Below are 17,789 nucleotides of genomic sequence, written 5' to 3'. Positions count from 1 at the left end.
AACCTAAATAATTTATAATAGATAAACAATGAATTTAATGTCAAAATTGTGTTACAGACTGTGATGCCTCAGCCTTCATGAAGTACCTGTAGATGAGGCCATGCAGCTTCTAAGGTTGGTTCATCTTCCTCTGGATCAAATTCTGCTCCCGTTGGATTGGAAGATGGTGGTAATGTTCGAAACATATTAACTGCAAACTGAAATCACATGTGCCTTTAAAAGCTCAGAAACAACTCATGACTAAAAAAAATACTTTCAAGATGGTTTTGGCTAAGGATTCTTTACATCAGCTATTTTAATTAACATTTGCAAAAATACAAGCTATATAATGCAGTATTTTAAACAGAGAGGAACATTCATACTTTACATAGTTCTAACTTGGAGAACACTTTTCTATGCAGTAAGTACTCTTTGAAGCACAAAACTACTGCCAGGATATGTTTTATGAGGATAGTGCTCTGATCTCTCTGCACACAGACATGTATGTAAGCAAATGTATGTAAAATCTTTACACAAACATTTTTACATATACACACTTATTAAGGCCTTGCAGCAACCTGCAAAAGTTTAAGTCAGAAGTAGAGATGCAAACCAAAGATAACTCACATCTGCTCTTCTCTGTAAAATACTAGTTTCATTTCACAAAGGGGCTGCACACATATGGGAACACTTCAAAACCAAATTCCACAACACCAGCCTCCCCAGTGGTATTTCTCTTAAACCATGTCCATACACCTGACATTACAGAGCACTTGTTGGGGAGAACTACACCCCCTAATCCTTTAAATATTTGAATTCTGAACCCCCTGAAAAACATTTCACATCCTCATGGAAATAGACCAGTCTGCAAACATGAACTACTTTTCAAGTTGTGGATACACATGTATTTTAGTGTTTCCAAGCACTTGTCTACATACAAGGGCCAAGGAGGATGTGTATGTGCTGTCCTGCCATCTCACATCTGACAGATGGCTGAGCAGACAGTGGGAGGCAGTATCAAACTGCATCAGCTAAATCTGCAAGGCTTATATTATATTCCCATGAGGGAAAAGTCATCCTGATGCTCTGTTTTTCTGCATGATATTCCTTCATTCAAGCAACTGAGACACAGGTCTGATAAACACCAAGACAGACGTGCCAGAGTAATGACTACTGCGGAGAATTAAAACTAAAGCTGATATATGTTTATGTCCCCCTTTTTAAAAGCATGGACATCAAGTGATTAACCACCTCTGACCTTTGTTTAAAAAATATGGTGAAAATTTGCAATAATAGGAGGTTATCCAAGAAAACAAATCCAGGAAGACTAGACTTGAAATTTAAAACTTGCTAAGGTTATTAAACAAATGGAAGAATAACCTTATCTAAAGAATTCTTAAAGTGTCAGGCTCTCACTACAAAAAAGAAACATATGGGTCACGGCAGGTGTTAGCAAGCAAGTTTTGTACTTTGTATTTTTGAAAACAGAAAATAGATTAAAAACCTAGAGAGTATTTTTTCCATGAGAAATGGAACCAGTGAAGCCTGATATGATCTGTTTTGCATTTTATATCCTTGACCAGCAGAATACAAAACTGCTCAAGTCAAGCTGCAGGATCTTGCACTGAAAGTACAAACCTGAAACTCTCTTGTTCCCCGTCTCTCCTGTCTACCCTACTGAGGTTTAGGAAAATTTACAATGAATTAATATCAGTTTTACCCATTAAATGGCTAATCTTTTTTCTAACTTCTCAGTCTTTTGACCAAACAGACAAGACAATCTGCAAAGCCTGATCTCCTCTAAGGCAAATTTCCCACAGAAGAATAAATAAACACAGCATAACTGAAAAACATTCCCCACCCCAGCTCCTCCTCCCATCAATGAAATTCATCAAGACCCCCCAAACTGGCCTAGTGTGCCAAAATTCTGTCAGTGCTGCCAGCACTAACAACACTTGACTTCAAAGGACATAACAGGAGGATGGGAGAACAAAAAGGGAAAAGAAAACAGCCGGCATTTTTATCAGTTCAGGGGCTTTTGCTGTAATGGCAGTCAAAAATCCTGCTTTTCTTGTGGCCCATTTCATACAACATGAGAATATTTTCAAGCAAGTAGGCATCAGAGACACTAGACATTTTCTCCTCCCTTCTGCTGAGCAGCCTGGGTGAAGCTTGATGTGAACAGCTCTTAATGAAGAGGCACATAAACTGGAAGTCTGTGCCTTTTGTATTCATGTGAATAAAGCCAACCTTACAGTAAACAGAGCAAAAAGTAGCACACTTCTATTCACAGCAGAGAACACCACACCTACAATGCCTCTCTGAACAAAAAACCAAAAAGCCAACCAAACAAAAAACCAACAAAACCTCGAGCTCATATAGGTATAACTGAGTATGTAGTTTTAAAAATGCATGAAAAGTTGCACTGAAAACCATGTCAAGTTGCTGAATAAAATTAGATCTGGTCCTATACATAGTATAAATTTAAAAAAAAATAGTACTACCCTATGTGCTAATGCACAACAGAACATTCTCATAAAGCCCTGCTTTCTGCTAAAGCCAAGCTCAAAAAAAAGCATTATTATTTTCTAAGAATCTGAAATGGTTACTTTTCATTACAAAACCCTGAATACATCATGTACATCTAAATACTCAGACATTTACCTACACATTTTATAGTTTTGAGAAGAGGTACTTAACTATATTACACCTAGGAAATGGAACTTGTATAACAAGCAGTTAATAAACATTTCCCTTTTCATCATATCTTTGCTTAGAAACATGGAACGAATCTGAAGGACATATCAGCTGGCTCTTTAAGGAAGAAAGGGAAAATACTCTTGGATCCACTCTGAAAGAACATTAAATCCATTTTAGAAATAAATTTCTCGTACCTTTTGAAAAAAAGACTTAGGCTTAACACTAAATTATTAGCTAAGCCACTAGATGAATATATAGCTTAAAGAAAAGATCCTACTATAATTTAGTCCAGAACGCCTAAAGTGGAAAAAAAAAAAATAAAAAGAAGGGTGGGGTGGATAGACATGACATGAGCATTAAGACTATAAAGAATGAAGCAGAATGAGATTATAAGGTAAATGTTTATTTTGTCAGAGTATGTTTGAAGGTATGGAAAAGGAAACATTATTTTATTTCTAGTAAACAGATAACCTGTGAAATTCATTGCCCTGAGTGATTGGCTTAAGTAATAATTTAGTAACACCAAAGAGAACGTGGACACACACACAAATATAGCATGTACACATGTACATACACAAACAAGTAACCTCCAAGCTGTGAAGTCTGGCAGAATGGCATAGCAAAACACCAATTTTCCTGCCAACTGCACAAACTTTCCAAACTGAGAACCATTCTCAAATCTGAATATTTCTTGATCCTATTGAAAATGCTATTCCTTACTAATATAATTCAGTGGCAGTAGCAGCACATAAGTTATCAATGTTTCTTGGAAGAGTTTTAAAGTACATAAAGACATTACATTTATTTTCCTTTAAATTCCCACAATCAATTCAGATGTATGTCTAGAATTTAGCAAAAGTATATGACAATCTACACATATCTACATGCCTGAAAGAAAGATCGTAACACTACTGGAGAAAGAATACAGTTGTTTCAACAAATGACCAAAGGGAAAAAAAAACCTATCTGAATTTAACCTCAAAATACCAGTCCAGGTGCCTTCACTGACAGTGTCTCTCACAGGGCTGTGTAAAACCAATGCAAGGAAACTTCATACCCTTCAGACCCTTGCAGGCAAAAAGCATTTTAACGTCACGAAAAGAATTTTTGAACACTGCATGCTACCAGCAAAATACTGGCAAGCAAGATAGCAGCCAAATTCTGCTGCAAGATTTGTTCAACTGATCAAAGTGCAGACTTGGTTACCATTGGGTACATCTGAAAACAAAGAAAGTATACACTCTCCTTAGCCAAATGTAGTCTGACCATAACTGTTTGGTGGAGGAAGATAATGCAGGCATAGAAAGCACAAGCAATGAACTATGGGCAGTTAAGAATTCCTGCACAGAGCAAGGACCGATGTCTGACACTGGTATTCAAGAACTTATCATGAACTCCACTTTACCCAAAGAAAGTCTCAGCAAGCTTATTCTCTTTCATCTCTCTCCTTTCAACAGTATCAAGTACTCCCAAACAAGCAATCAACTGGAAAAAAACCCCAGGGATATAAATAAGTTATCACAACACGGGAAAAGCCATGATCCCACATCTCCTCATTAACTGTCCTCAATGCTTTGGGTACATGTTTAACATCCAGAGTTATGTGTAATCCTCATATACTCAGAAATTCTCATGAAAATAACCTCTGTCTTAGTAAACACTTATGACTGATTTAGATAACAATCTTCATCATAAGCAACGTCCTACATACTATAAATCCTTAGAATCTTTGAAGAAGCTTCAAAGTCTCTGATTTGCAGGAGAATTACTAAAATTGAAGTCTACATTCAAGTTAAAGAAGCACTGTTTTCTCAATCCACTGAAAATTCACTTAAGTTAAAAAGCCTTGGGAAACACCATCCTGTTACACACAGCCAAGAGCTTCTTGTAGGCCTATTAGTTGGGAATTTCAAAATATGACTTCTGTTCTCAGGGTTTTGCAGACAACAGCTACAGACCTCAACCCAACTGCTACTCCAAGCCACTGGTGCCTGCTCACGACCATGATGAGAGCTGAAAGACTCTGCTGTAATTTCATGGCCTCCTCCTCTGGAGAGGACTTGCAGACAACAGAAAAAAAAAAAGTCTAGCTAGCCAGGATTTGGATATTGAGAAGGGAGGGAAAATGCAGGTCTGAATGGCCCACATAACTTGCTCCAGCAGAAACCTCATCTGCCATCCTGTGTACTTAATAAAGTCTCTCATTCTCACCTCTGAACATAGAATAAAGTCAGTCTCTCATACTGAACAGGATTACAAGTGTCAAGCTTGCACATGTGATCTTAACTCTAACCTTCCAATTTTTTAAAATTTCAATCTTACAATTTACATGGTTTTGAAACAATTTTGCATATATACATATACATATATATGCATGTATTTAACTTCCCTCCCTATTTTTATAAATACAAGATTTTGTTTTTACCAACTTTAACCATCGTCTAATTCTGCTTCATATATGTGTCTAGTTTCTGTCTTACAAAAAAAAAAAAATCAACACTAGCAATAAAAATTCAAAGTCCTGTTATTCTTTTGCAGATGTGCAAACACAGTTGATCTTTTCTGAAGATTTCATCAAAATTTCTTAAGATAAATTGATACAGCTGAAAAAGCAACACTGAATCATAAACCAGAAACACTTACCATATGTACTACTTCAGGGTAAATAGGTTCTGTAATCACATTGCGATTGTGTGTGATATATTCTACCATTTCACTTAAAGCTGCTCGTTTTACTTCCTTCCACTTTAGGTCACTTAGTGGATCAGAAACAAAGTCAAAAAGTACACAACATTGTCGTAACTTCTGGATAAAAAGCTTTTCTTGATCCGCTGGAGGAACATCTGAAAAGTGAAAATAATTATACAATGTTTAAATTATACTGTACTGGATTCACTGCCCTCCCCATTTTTACTTTGTGAAACACAGGTATAGAAGTGTTCAAGATAAGCAAACTTTCTAAATCTTCATACAACTTTCAGGAATATCATGTTCCAGAGTATGAACCCCACTGAAATACTCTGTACATATCAGGATGATTTAAAAAATTGCAACAGTGATGCATAACTTGTCCTTGCCAGAAGCAGACACTGCATGGAAAAAAGTACATACCTGAAGAAATGCCTGCATATGCTTTGTGTTTTGCTTAAGTAATCCCATGAGCCGTTAAAATGACAGACATATGTGAGATTACAAATTATACATAGCAGGATCAGGACTTAAATATCTAGGAAATACTAGATAACTGGCCAGAGGTAAAGAAAGCAGCATGTTTTGACTGCAGCAAACACTTGTGTCAAATTAAAATGGCCACATGATTACACCATGAAGCAGAAGAAACAAAACGTGAACACACCACAGAGAGTCTGCCTAAGTTTATACCATAACACATTTTATGTTTCTGCATAATGACTTTTTTATTGTTAGATATGAACTACGAAGACAGTAATAGCATGTTGAAAAATAGGACTAGACTGACTTTGTAAATTGTTCTGCAATTTAGTCCCACTTCTTCGAGTTGATGAGCTTTTCTTTTTCCTTAGAGTTATCATAAAATGCTAAGAATTTTCTTACACAAGTAGCAACAGCTACCATCCAAGTATTTCAAGTGGTATTACTGAATACAAGCCCATGTGTATGTACAATCAAACTAACTGAACGTGCAACAGATTTACAGTCCAACTGTTTAAATACCAGTTGGCTCTCCTTATAAGTGCCTGAAAAACTTCCTATTATAACAAAGTTGGAATAGCTCCTCTCTCTCTCTCTCAGAGAAGCTGCTTTCCAAAGTATTTTTTTATATAATAAACCTGGAAGACTTATTTGGTTTAAAACAGCTGGCAATTTTCAAAATTTACTTGCACCTAATTGCGCTGAAGAATAATTCCAGTAAGAAAACACTGTATAGTAATAGCCCTGAAGAACATACAGAACAAAAATGTAGCCTCCATGAAAGAAATGACAACCAGTTAGACTTTGGTGTCACCAAGACACCTGAGACAGTGCAGAATTCTAGAAGTAGAAAGAAGGTGCTAGGTAACAGGTGTCCCTATGCAGAGCAACAACTTTCTAACAAATAAACCAAAATTCCTGTCCAGTGTTGTGAACAAAGCCACACAAATTTTCTATCTGAATACCCATGCTTTTGTTTAATTAAAAAGTAATGAATAACTTCTCCTGAGAAAATACCAAAAAAGTAATTAATTGAAAAGTCTGCATACTGAAAGCCAGCCAAATTTATGACCTGAATGCAAAAAGTCTCAGACATACAAAGTGGTTGGAGTGGTTACCTTTCCCCCATGAACTGTAAAATGGAAAACGGTTCAACCTGAAGCATAACAGTTACACTTAGGGACACTGTGCTATGAATGCATACTCCACAAAATCCACAGCCTAAATACAGACTGTAATTACACAAGTAATGGACATACAATTACAGTGATTACAGTACACTAACCTTAAAGAGAGGAAGCATTAAAGATGTAATTACCACTAATAGTGAAAGTTAAAGACTGACAACTAAGAAGATCAAGAAACACCCTCAGCTAGGCAAGCCACCTCCCTTGCCATTTATTCTGAGGTGGCTTAACTATTTTAAGTACCTCACTCATCCTCACTATTTGAGAGATCCTCTTTATACAGACTGAGAACCACACATATTTCTAATGAACTGTGTTTTGTTTATTTGGGTGAGACATAACCGCCTCCTTTAGCAGTATTCATCCACAGCTTTCAAGTGTCTGGATCTCACATCTCTTCTAGTACTTTGTCTGGAGTTGCCTTGAAATCAGGCTCATCCCTACTTTTAAGGTTTGAAAGGATGATTTCAGCATGATACCAAGCAGAAGGTGGTTAGGAAGATGACTTGAGTAGCCCAAAATTTTTGTGCAGAGCATGTGTGCACACCTGCACAGCAACTTTGGGACACCCAATAAGTCATTTATCCTCAGACATTTGCCAGGGACTATCTGGTTATGTTCTTTCAGTTAACTGCATGCCGATTTCTAAATCACCTTCCAGTTTAATTAAGCGATAACCCCTCACTTCCATTTGCTTAATTAACTGGGACATTTGAAGAGAATGCCATTAGGGAAAAAAATTCCCTACTTGTGCAACTCTGGTGCTCCATTCCCTGATGACTGTGGGAAGGTCATAATTATTCAGAAGCTATTCCTTAAAATTACACCAGAACTGATACTTAGAGCTATTCACTAAGCAAAGTTTTTTTTAAAAAAACACCAAACACCATCATTCCCAATCAAACCAAACCCAAACCCCATATATTCTGCTTCCCTTCCCCAACAGTTTACATAATTTTCACAGGACTTGCTTCTGAACCATAGCAGTAGAATAATCTTTTTTATTCACTCCAAACACTTATCCCTGCCAGTACTCGTATTTTATATGAGTACTATTTTTGCTCTTCTGCTGGAACAGAAGTACAGTTTGTTGTAATCCCAAAGAAGGTCAGTCTTATATTTGGATTGAATGTCCATCAGTTCCTGACAAAGCTTTACAGAAATTTGTTATGGCATATTTTATGCCTAAACCTGCATCATTTATCCTACTGTCCTTTCTGTAAGAGAGAAATAGATACTGAAAAAAGTATCAAAAGATGATAGGTATTATGAGAGCAAGGTAGATCTCTGGGATAGAGGGATCAGCTTTTTGTCTTGTTTGGGTTCTCCGGAGGTTTTTTCCTTACCATCACAGGGTAACTGTTGGATCAAGTAATACAACCTTCAGATACACAAGCTCTGCCCCTTCTGTTTTAACAGTATCAATACAGAAACAGCTATTCAGTATAAAATTTTCAACATCATCTTAGCCTGTGGCCCTGCCAGATTTTCTGTATACTGATGAGTATAAAATAAGATACTTTCCACTTTATAACTGATACTAGTTGTGCTTTTATTATCAGATTAACTAGACCAATATCTCACTCTTAAAGGCAGCACTGCCAGTCTGTATTTCCCTTCTAAACAGCCAGGTAAAGATCAGAGATACCCAGCTACCAAGTGCCTTAGCAGAACACAAATAATTGTCTGGAAAAGTTTAAATTCAAACACTGAACTCTGTATGAAACAGATTCTTTCTTCTCTTTGGAAGCTTCAGGCATGTCTTCAGTAATTCCTACTGTGTGAGTTCACTGCAAACAGGCTTCACACTGGTAGCTGTCCTCGACCCTGCGTGTTTCTCAGTCAGGATGTGGCACCCATCTGCACTCAGGAGCTACCAGCCCCACCCTTTCTTTTGTAATGTATAGACCACCTAAAGAACTAAAATATGTGAATATTCTAACAAATCAAGATGTCCTCACATTAAAACAAAATTTCCCTGGTTTTTAAGAAAATTAGCTAAAGTAAAAACAAACCAGAAAACACTGACGTTTGTGTTTTCAGTGCCTGTATTCTGTGACACAAAACTATTTTTGCTGTGCAGGACTGTAGAGATCTTACTGTTTTCTCAATCATATTTTTTATGTTCCTTCAAATCTAAAAGTTGTATTTTTAGTTATGTATTGTAACTGTGACATCACTGGGCACTGATGACAGATCCATCCCCTACCTTTTTCATTGAAACCCATTTTTCTGTGACAACAGTGTAATGTAATAGCTGCTGAAAGGAGGACAAAAGGCAGAGCAGGGTAAGTGGGTGACCCAGAGATGTCACATGAAACAGCTGATTTCTAGTACAGATTGGAATCAAAATAAGGTTGAATTTCAAGTTTTAGGTCATATTCTGACACAGAGAAGAGCTGATGCAATTCCTACCACAAAACACAATTTGTGGCAAGTAAAACACACTATGCTACATAATTTTAAAAACAGAAAACAAGAGATATGGTTGACAATTGGCAAAAAAATACATTCAAAACACAAAATTAATTTCAGCTTCGTGAATAATTTTTTACTCTTATATAAAAGCTTAGCAGAGGTATGAGATTTGGTTGGCTGACAGGTCCCTATTTCACTGAAAGAGAAGTAGCTCTTTTTCCTTAGAAGGCCATAGAACAAAAGACAAACTGAACACCACATCTCATGAAATGTGTCAGCAACCATAATGAAGCACTAGAATTGTTAATGATTTGGAAAAAAACCCCATTTAATTGTCAAATAGAGTGCTACCCAGAGGATATCCCTAAATTTATTGGTCACATGGTCCCTTTCTGCTAGTCAGAAGTATTAGTGCATATTAAATTTGATGTTTATTGGCAAAAAAAAGCAGCATTATTGAAGCTTTGTAAGATGCCCTATAGAACTGTACTTCAACAAGGGGACTCTAATATCTTGCAATGTTCTCTTAAAACACTTCAGCTGACAATACCACAGCAGCATTTTTTCAAACAGTAGAGTTCAGTGCCTTGAGTAAGAGAAGTGGAAATTGCCAGACACAAAGGCAGAGGAACTACACAGTATGGAAAGGAGAACATAACCTGTAAAACATGGGTTTACCAGAACTAATACTTTTTCCAAAACTAGGGATCAAGTTCTTAAAAATGAGAAGAACTAGAAAAAAAGTAGAAAGAATTTTACGAAAGCTGAACCAATAATTGATAAAGTTCAATATAAAATATTTACCTTATTTTGAAATTGTATAACTACCATCCTAATTCAAAGCAAAAAACACTATTCTGGAATGATTTTTATTGCATTTCTATTTTTGACCAACTCTTAATAGTTTTCAGTGATTTTACTGAAATCATGATGACAATAATTAACACTAATTAAAGATGACAGTCTCCCATTAACAGAGTTCTATCCTAACACATGATAATGGAAATAAGTGGGTGGCACGTGGAAGAAAACTTCAAATTCTTGCATGAACAAATTTAATTGAAGCTATTTCTTCTAGAAGCATATAAAAATATACTCGAGGAATACCAGAAAGTACTAAAATTATACACAATACATTTTATACTAAACTAGCAATTACTAGTGGGAGTTTGGCTGCAGATAATTCAAAGCAGGCAAGATGTTATATGGATACACTAGAGTAACAAATATACAGAAAATACTGCTGTTTATATTGTTTTACTTATTGACCCTGCAGAAACATTTCTCTGCCAAAAGAAATGCTTAAAACAAGAAAAATGACCACAGTTACCAAAAACTCACTAGTACACTCACGGAAAAACAGAGTGCTAGTACTAAGCTCAAGAGAGCACCACATATAAACATTTTAAGTGGCACAGAAGAGGAACAAATTTCTGTTCTTTATCTCACTATTGAAGATTAAGGGATGTACATGTCAGGGTTGTGAAGTGTCATAACAAATACACGCTTAACCTAAAAGAAATGAACTGTAAATTTAAGGTCCTTCTCCAACTACCATGTATGAGACCTGTAAACATTCCTGTTTTGCTTTTTTTTAACACTTCAAACATTTCCCATCAGAAACAGGACACTGAAGGGCAGATAGACTTTGTCTCATCTACAAACTCACGACTCCCAAACAAGTCTTGATCAGTAATTTAAAATATTTTACAGGCACTTAGAGCTTCCGTAAGGATTACAAGAAAACACTTAACTACTCCAACCAGCTATTACCAAAGTAAGGCTGTTTTGTTCAAGGGCAGCTAGAAGGTGAGCTGAGAAGGGTAGGTGGGTGCACAAGGGAAGTTTCCAGTCTCAGGCAGTGCTTGGACAGTGAATCAAAACTTCCGAAGTGTGTCCTTCATCTGCATCAGCTGCCCTGCTGCAGCCCTGTGATGTTCAGCACCTGTGCATGTCACCAGAGACATGGGAATGAGACCTAGCTGCAATTACAGGCTAATGCCCACTCTTCTGCATTCAAGGAACCAAGCTGCTGATAAAAATACCATCTGGTTGTTCTTCAGATAACAGAAATTTGTAACTGGAAAAAACACACAAAACTTCCCTAAATACTGATAGAAAATAAGGTTTAAAACCAATAAATATGTGGCAGATTGTCTACCTAAAATTCAAAAGCAAGTGCCTTTTATTTCATTTTCAAGTAGTTACATTTTTGGACACTCAGGTACTCCATCTTATTTAAAGATGTCTTCTTTCCATCAAACAAGTTCTGTTTAGTAATAAGTATTCAAACCTTTTATTTTAATAAAGCAACAGCACTGATATTCTTTCTATGCCAATCAGCAGCCTGGATCAAGCTGTAACTCCACTTACAAAAAAAAGTTATTTCACCTATGACAGATTGTGTATGAAAATAGTCTTAATCATGTGTCCAGCTCTGGGATCCCTGACACAGGAAGGGCAGGGACCTGCTGGAGTGAGTCCAGAGAAGGGATGAAGATGCTCAGAGGGCTGGAGCACCTCATCTGTGAAAACAGGCTGTGGGAGTTGGGGTTCTTCTGCACATAATAGTAGTCTAAGGAGAGCTTATAGCACCTTCCAGCGTGTAAAGGGGCTACAAGGGAGCTGGAGAGGGACTTTTTACAAGGGAATGGAGTGATAGGACAAGGGGCAATGGCTTTAAACTGACAGAGGGCAGGTTTAGTGTAGTAGACATTAGAAAGAAATTCTTTACTGAGAGGGTGGTGAGACACTAGAACAGGTTGAGCTGAGAATGTCCATCCCTAGAAGTGTTCAAGGCCAGGTTAGATGGGGCTCTGAGCAACCCAGTCTGGTGGAAGGTGTCCCAACCCATGGCAGAAGGGCTGGAATTGGATGTTCTCTAAGGTCCTTTCCAATCTAAACCATTTTATGACACGATTTTATGATATAGAAATGGGGAGGGGAAGTCAAGAGCAACATGTTGGAATTCATTAAGGTACATAGCATTTAAGATTTTTGGTTTCTACATAAAGAAATCTCTTGGCTAAATTTTCATTCAAAAGAGCGGCTTTTAATTTGATTATGAGGCTTTTAATGTAATATATTTTTTCATGTAATGAAAAAAAGGCTGTTAGAATCAAATAAGCTATTACCAGACTAATTAAACAGCAACTGAAAAAAAGAAAGAGGAAAGAAAAAAAAAGACAACACTTCAAGAATCCTACAGTTTAAAAGAGTCTGAAAGGAATGGGAAGCACATGTCTTGTCAGTCCCAGAGTGAAGCTCAAAGCAGGTGCTTTACAACACTAATCCCCTCTGAAATCTCCAGTCATTGGGAATCCAGCACTGATGGCAGCTACCTCCTAACAGAGATTACACTGTGGTTTTGAGGACAGAGGAACAAAGTAATGACATTTAACCGTCAAAGATTTAAGATGGGAGATTTTAAGGACTGATTAATAATGAAATAGGAAAAAAGGTCTGCTGTCATTTTAAACTGTTTGGCATAATTTTTACATACTAAATAACCTGAGGCACTGAAATTACTGCCAGTAACTTTATTCCAGGTGTAAATCATAAGTCAAATGATAAGGGTAGATCAACAGTGAATAATATGCACACCATATTATCTAACGATTTTTCCAAAGCAGACCAACGTCACTCTGAACCAAGCTCTTGCTTTACAAAGAGTTTTATCAGAAGTCAACTGTTTTATTAGATACCACATTAAATTTTTAAAAATCTTAAAGAGGATATTTGTAATATGGTTAAGAGAAATAAGGATTTTTACACTATATTAAAACATTTAAAAACAAAGTGAAAAGTAAAAGCGATAACTGCATATATATTTTAAAGGCATGAAGAGGAAAACAGGAATGCTTATACAGGAAATGACATGTGAAACAAGCTGAAATGGGCTTGAGCTAATGAAATGGAAATTCTACCTGAAAATTAGGGAGAAAAATGGCAAGGAGGATAATCAAACAGACAATGGAGGAAAAAAAGTGTCTTAACAGGGAAAGAGAGAAACCAAACAAAGAACTCTCAGTAATGCTTTCTGGCACACACACAGTTAATATGACAGCAAATCTCACTTTTAAATACAAAACACTAAGAGAAAACTCGAAAACCCCTCAATTTCATAGCCACTAGAGTGTGCTTGAATCCACTCTCAAGTTAGCCAACATCTTTAAATGTGCTTGAAAACTTTAAAATGTTTTAAAATATATGTAAGTCTCTCTGAGAAAATTAAGCACTACTGTTATAAGACCAGACCTCAATTATATTCTGTAACACAACCAAAGTGCGTGGCCTAAGTCAGAAGAAGATTTGTACTAAGTAAACTGAAAAAACACATAAACCTGAATAAACTCTGCCACTCTGGACACTTGGACGAAGTAATCGAGGTAATCAAGCCTACGCATCAGCTGTAAGCAAATGCACTGTTTCCTTAAACACACCCAAACTCCACACACCAACCCCTAATTTTAGTCAGATACTGCTGAGTCTGAGTAACTTGTCAGTCAATAGTACCTGTCACACATCCATGATAAATACAATTCAAAGAACACTCAGCTGCCAAAATGTAAAATAACTTAGTTCCTTCTCCAGAGCTGTCAGACTGCCTCCCCCTCTCCTCACTCCCTGTACATTTGCTAAACCTGGGGGCTGCTGCTTGTTTTCTGCTGGATGCTGCTGAATGCCAAAATTTGTGAATTTAACGATGACACTTAGAATAATCATTAACAGATATCACAAGCTGGGTCTTGTGTAGGCTTAGAAATACATTACACAATAGATTACAAAGCAGGAAGAAAAGCCCCCCCAGCTTTTCTGTGATCAAACCTGATGTATTTCACACTCCAATGCAAACTAAGGCAAATACGCAGTCCCTATGCAGGAACTCTGGTTAAGTTGTAAGCACATCCTTGCTTATCTGAAGCAAACATTTATTTTTAAATTAACAAAAACTTCCATAAACCTTCCTTGAGGGCAACCCTGATTTAGTTTTCTAAATTCTCCACTCTATTTAAAATTAGAAATAGGAAGGTTAAGTCTTTTTTCATAGGAAGAGCTTAAACAGCACAGGTCACACTGAGCCTGAGATGCAAACTAAGGTCCTGAATGGTTGATCAACGTCTAAATCATCTCAAATTGTCACACATCATTACAAGATATGCAAAAGTGTTTTCACCAGAAATCAACAGGGCTTTTGTGGTTTTCTAGAGAGTAAGTTCTCAACAGACTTCAGTAGACTGCAAGCCTATCTCTAGTACAGGGTTTTTTTCTGGGGGGGTGCGGGTGTGGTAGGGTTTTTGTTTGGTAGGTTTGGGTTTTTTATTGTTTGATTGTTCGGGAATTTTTTTTTTTTGTTTGGGTTTGATTTTTTTGTATTCACTGGAAAACTCCAATTCAGTGCATAGTTTTCCTCATTTTTGGCATGAATAACCTTTCTTAGTCCCACATCCTGTGCAACTTAGCTGCCTTGTATGAGGTGATAAAGGTAAAAGAAATGATCAAGCAGCATAAAAACAATTATTTGGTAAGAAAATAAAGAAATATATTTAGAATTAGGTCAGTAAATTGCTCAGCAGTCAACACTGGCCATGTCAAATTCTAAGAGCAATTATGAGCAGTTCTCCATTAGGAAATAAAAATTACTTTCTAGCAGTGAAAATTTTGACTCAAACAAAGTAGAAAGCCAACTACACCCATTTAAAAACACATGCTTTCAACATCTAAGAAGACTGAATATACAATATACCTGCACATTTGTCAGGACTTAAGTGCATAATGATTTCCCATTTAACCCAAAAATGACTGCTGCATAATCCAACATTATTTTCCTCACATCACATTTGTCTGAAAACATACACATTTGCTTTAACAGATGTCTTCAGTCTCCGGTCAAACTAATCTCCAATCTCACAAAGAAATTCTAGTAAGTACGGAAAATGTACCTATTAGCAAAAAGTGCCCCTATTGCTCAGCTGCCAGAAAAGCTGACATTCTGCTGATAATTTCTACCCCTCTCACACAGGAGAAAGAGTGAACTGCAGTATGGAATAATACATTTAAATCTGAGCCTCCAAGAAATCTGTAAATTTACAGAGCACAAACAAACTGATTGGCTGTATTAGCTGTGAACCTATGACTGACTCCCTACTACAGGTCCAGAAGTCCTGGACACGTTAAGACATTTCACTCCAGCACATTTTTCAAAATAGTCATTATTCTATTTACGTTTTCACTTTTTAACAGAAGATTTAATGTGCGATGAAAGTAACTTCTTCTAATTTCTTCCATTTAACTATAAGCTTTGAAATGCTTTATTCCTTAAGACACATTAATTATTACCAAGTTTCCAATAATATGAAATAAGGAAAGTTATGCAGTGAAATATATGCTCAAAATTTTGAGAGGATGTGTAAAATTCTGATTCAAAAGCCACAAAAATCTTAATTTTGTACTGGGACAAGAACAAATCAGTTTTTATTGCATGCAAACAACTTTAAGACAGTCCTCAAAAAACCTCTGTGGATCAATTTTTGGATTTTAAGGCACTTTATATAGATTAGATATAACAGCAGCAAAAACTATAAAAATATTCTGGCAATAGGTTAGAAGAAAGGTTCCATTATTACAACTAGTTTGTCTGGAAAATTTTTTTAAGAAAATTTATTACACCCAAAGAACAGACATCACATTGGTTTTTTTGAAGGCTTTGATAATTTTGTTCAAGTTTGCTTTCCAATATGACTTGAATGAACACAGGACACCTTTGAAACATCACTGACGCTGTTATACATTCTCTTTAAATATAAAAGTAGTAAGAGAATTTGGTTCTAGAGGCTGCGTGAAGCCACACAGATGGTAGATTTAATCCAAAATGCAAATTAAAAACCTTCCATAAAAATCTTTAAAATTAAAAAGTGCTTCAAATTGGTAGGCTTCTACAATCACAAAAGTCCCAAATGAACAATTTTAAAATTAGTTTTAAAATTTTACACTTCATGTATAATTTTTTCTTCATGAAATTCAGATCGTTATCAGTAACAAGAGCAATTATGAAAATTGACACAGAACTGTCACTTCTACTACTGAAAACAATGCAGAGACAGATCCCACCCCTAAGTTTAACTATACTTTATTAAAGAAAACTGCATTGGCAAGTTATAGCAGAAATGGTACCACATGATTTGTATGCACATTATGTGGAATTGATTAAAGGATGTGCAGATGTGGCTTTAAAACATCATGCACTCCAAGTGCCACTTATCTCAGTTTTATCACTTTAGACAGGATGGTGCACACACAGAGCAGCTCTGTGAGGCTGCTGAGACTCTGCTTTACCTGTATGAGGTGTCCACCCCCAGCACAAAGGTTAGAGCACAAAAGCCATCTCTCCCAGATGAACACCTTTTCTACAGATGATGCAAATAACCCTGTATCTATTAAATATTGCTGGTGCTCACTTAATCTGTGTGGTTTACAGTGCAGTTTCAGTAGCTAATTATTTGATAACACATGGAATTAATTTTAGCCTCAATTATTAGAAGCTTCAAACAGAAATGGAAATAAAATTTTTCCACAGAAACAGATGATACTTAATTTTTACCTTAAAATGTACTTCACAGCAACGATCACAAAACAGTATGAATAAAAATTTGAGGGCATCCATTTTTGCTTCCTTGAAAGGGCATGCACATTACTCTGTGAGTCAGTAAAAGCAATGTAAAAATTCCAGCTGACTACCTTCTTACAATTTCATAGTATTTTTAGCTCAACAAAAAGTCCCCTCTAGAGACATTTTACAGTCATGCCCTCAGATATCTACATGCAGTGTGAACACTTAACATCCTCACTGTTTCCAGCAGAAGAATCCATACATGCACTCCTCATAATGGCAAGGGGTCTATATGAAGGTAAAAACAACCCAACAAAGTCAAGAAGAGATGAGTGACAGAGAACAAAGAGTAAAAGCAGTAACAAGGTAAAATACACTCTCTGATAGAAAGTGCTGCATGGTAAATGGAGAGTTAATAACCATGTCACCATGCTACAGGCAGCAGGAATAATAACTAAATAACCTCCTTTAAACCTGCTTTTGTTCAAATATTAAAAACACTCTGCATTAGTTTCTTTGGTAGATACATTAAAAAAACACTGATCTATGTCTGGCAATGTCTGAATGTCCTTCCAAAAGATTTAGCCAAACAGTGCAATAAGTAATACAACAACAGGGCCATTTGTACCAATATCAGTCCTTTGATAATTGAGGTGATTATCTAATACTAACATACGAAAGTTTTCATAATTTGATATATACAAGAAGCCTAGGTTCATTAAGAA

General features: G+C 36.3%; 1 protein-coding gene across 2 annotated transcripts in view; it reads right to left on the bottom strand.

Moving 5' to 3' along the window:
• Positions 1-17,789, bottom strand: part of PPP2R5C (protein phosphatase 2 regulatory subunit B'gamma) — a 72,745-nt gene that overhangs the window by 18,646 nt on the left and 36,310 nt on the right. For both annotated transcript variants that reach the window (XM_041476235.1, XM_041476236.1), the window contains 2 exons: positions 5,323-5,522; positions 87-197 (listed from right to left, as the gene is read on the bottom strand). In XM_041476235.1, the coding sequence (XP_041332169.1) occupies positions 87-197; positions 5,323-5,522 (311 nt within the window). The remainder of the gene's footprint in view (positions 1-86; positions 198-5,322; positions 5,523-17,789) is intronic.

The sequence above is a fragment of the Pyrgilauda ruficollis genome, unplaced genomic scaffold (genome assembly GCF_017590135.1).
Source record: "Pyrgilauda ruficollis isolate IOZ18807 unplaced genomic scaffold, ASM1759013v1 scaffold38, whole genome shotgun sequence".
Taxonomy (NCBI): domain Eukaryota; kingdom Metazoa; phylum Chordata; class Aves; order Passeriformes; family Passeridae; genus Pyrgilauda; species Pyrgilauda ruficollis.
Note: the sequence above shows the minus strand (reverse complement) of the source record. Positions and strands in the feature narration are given on the sequence as shown.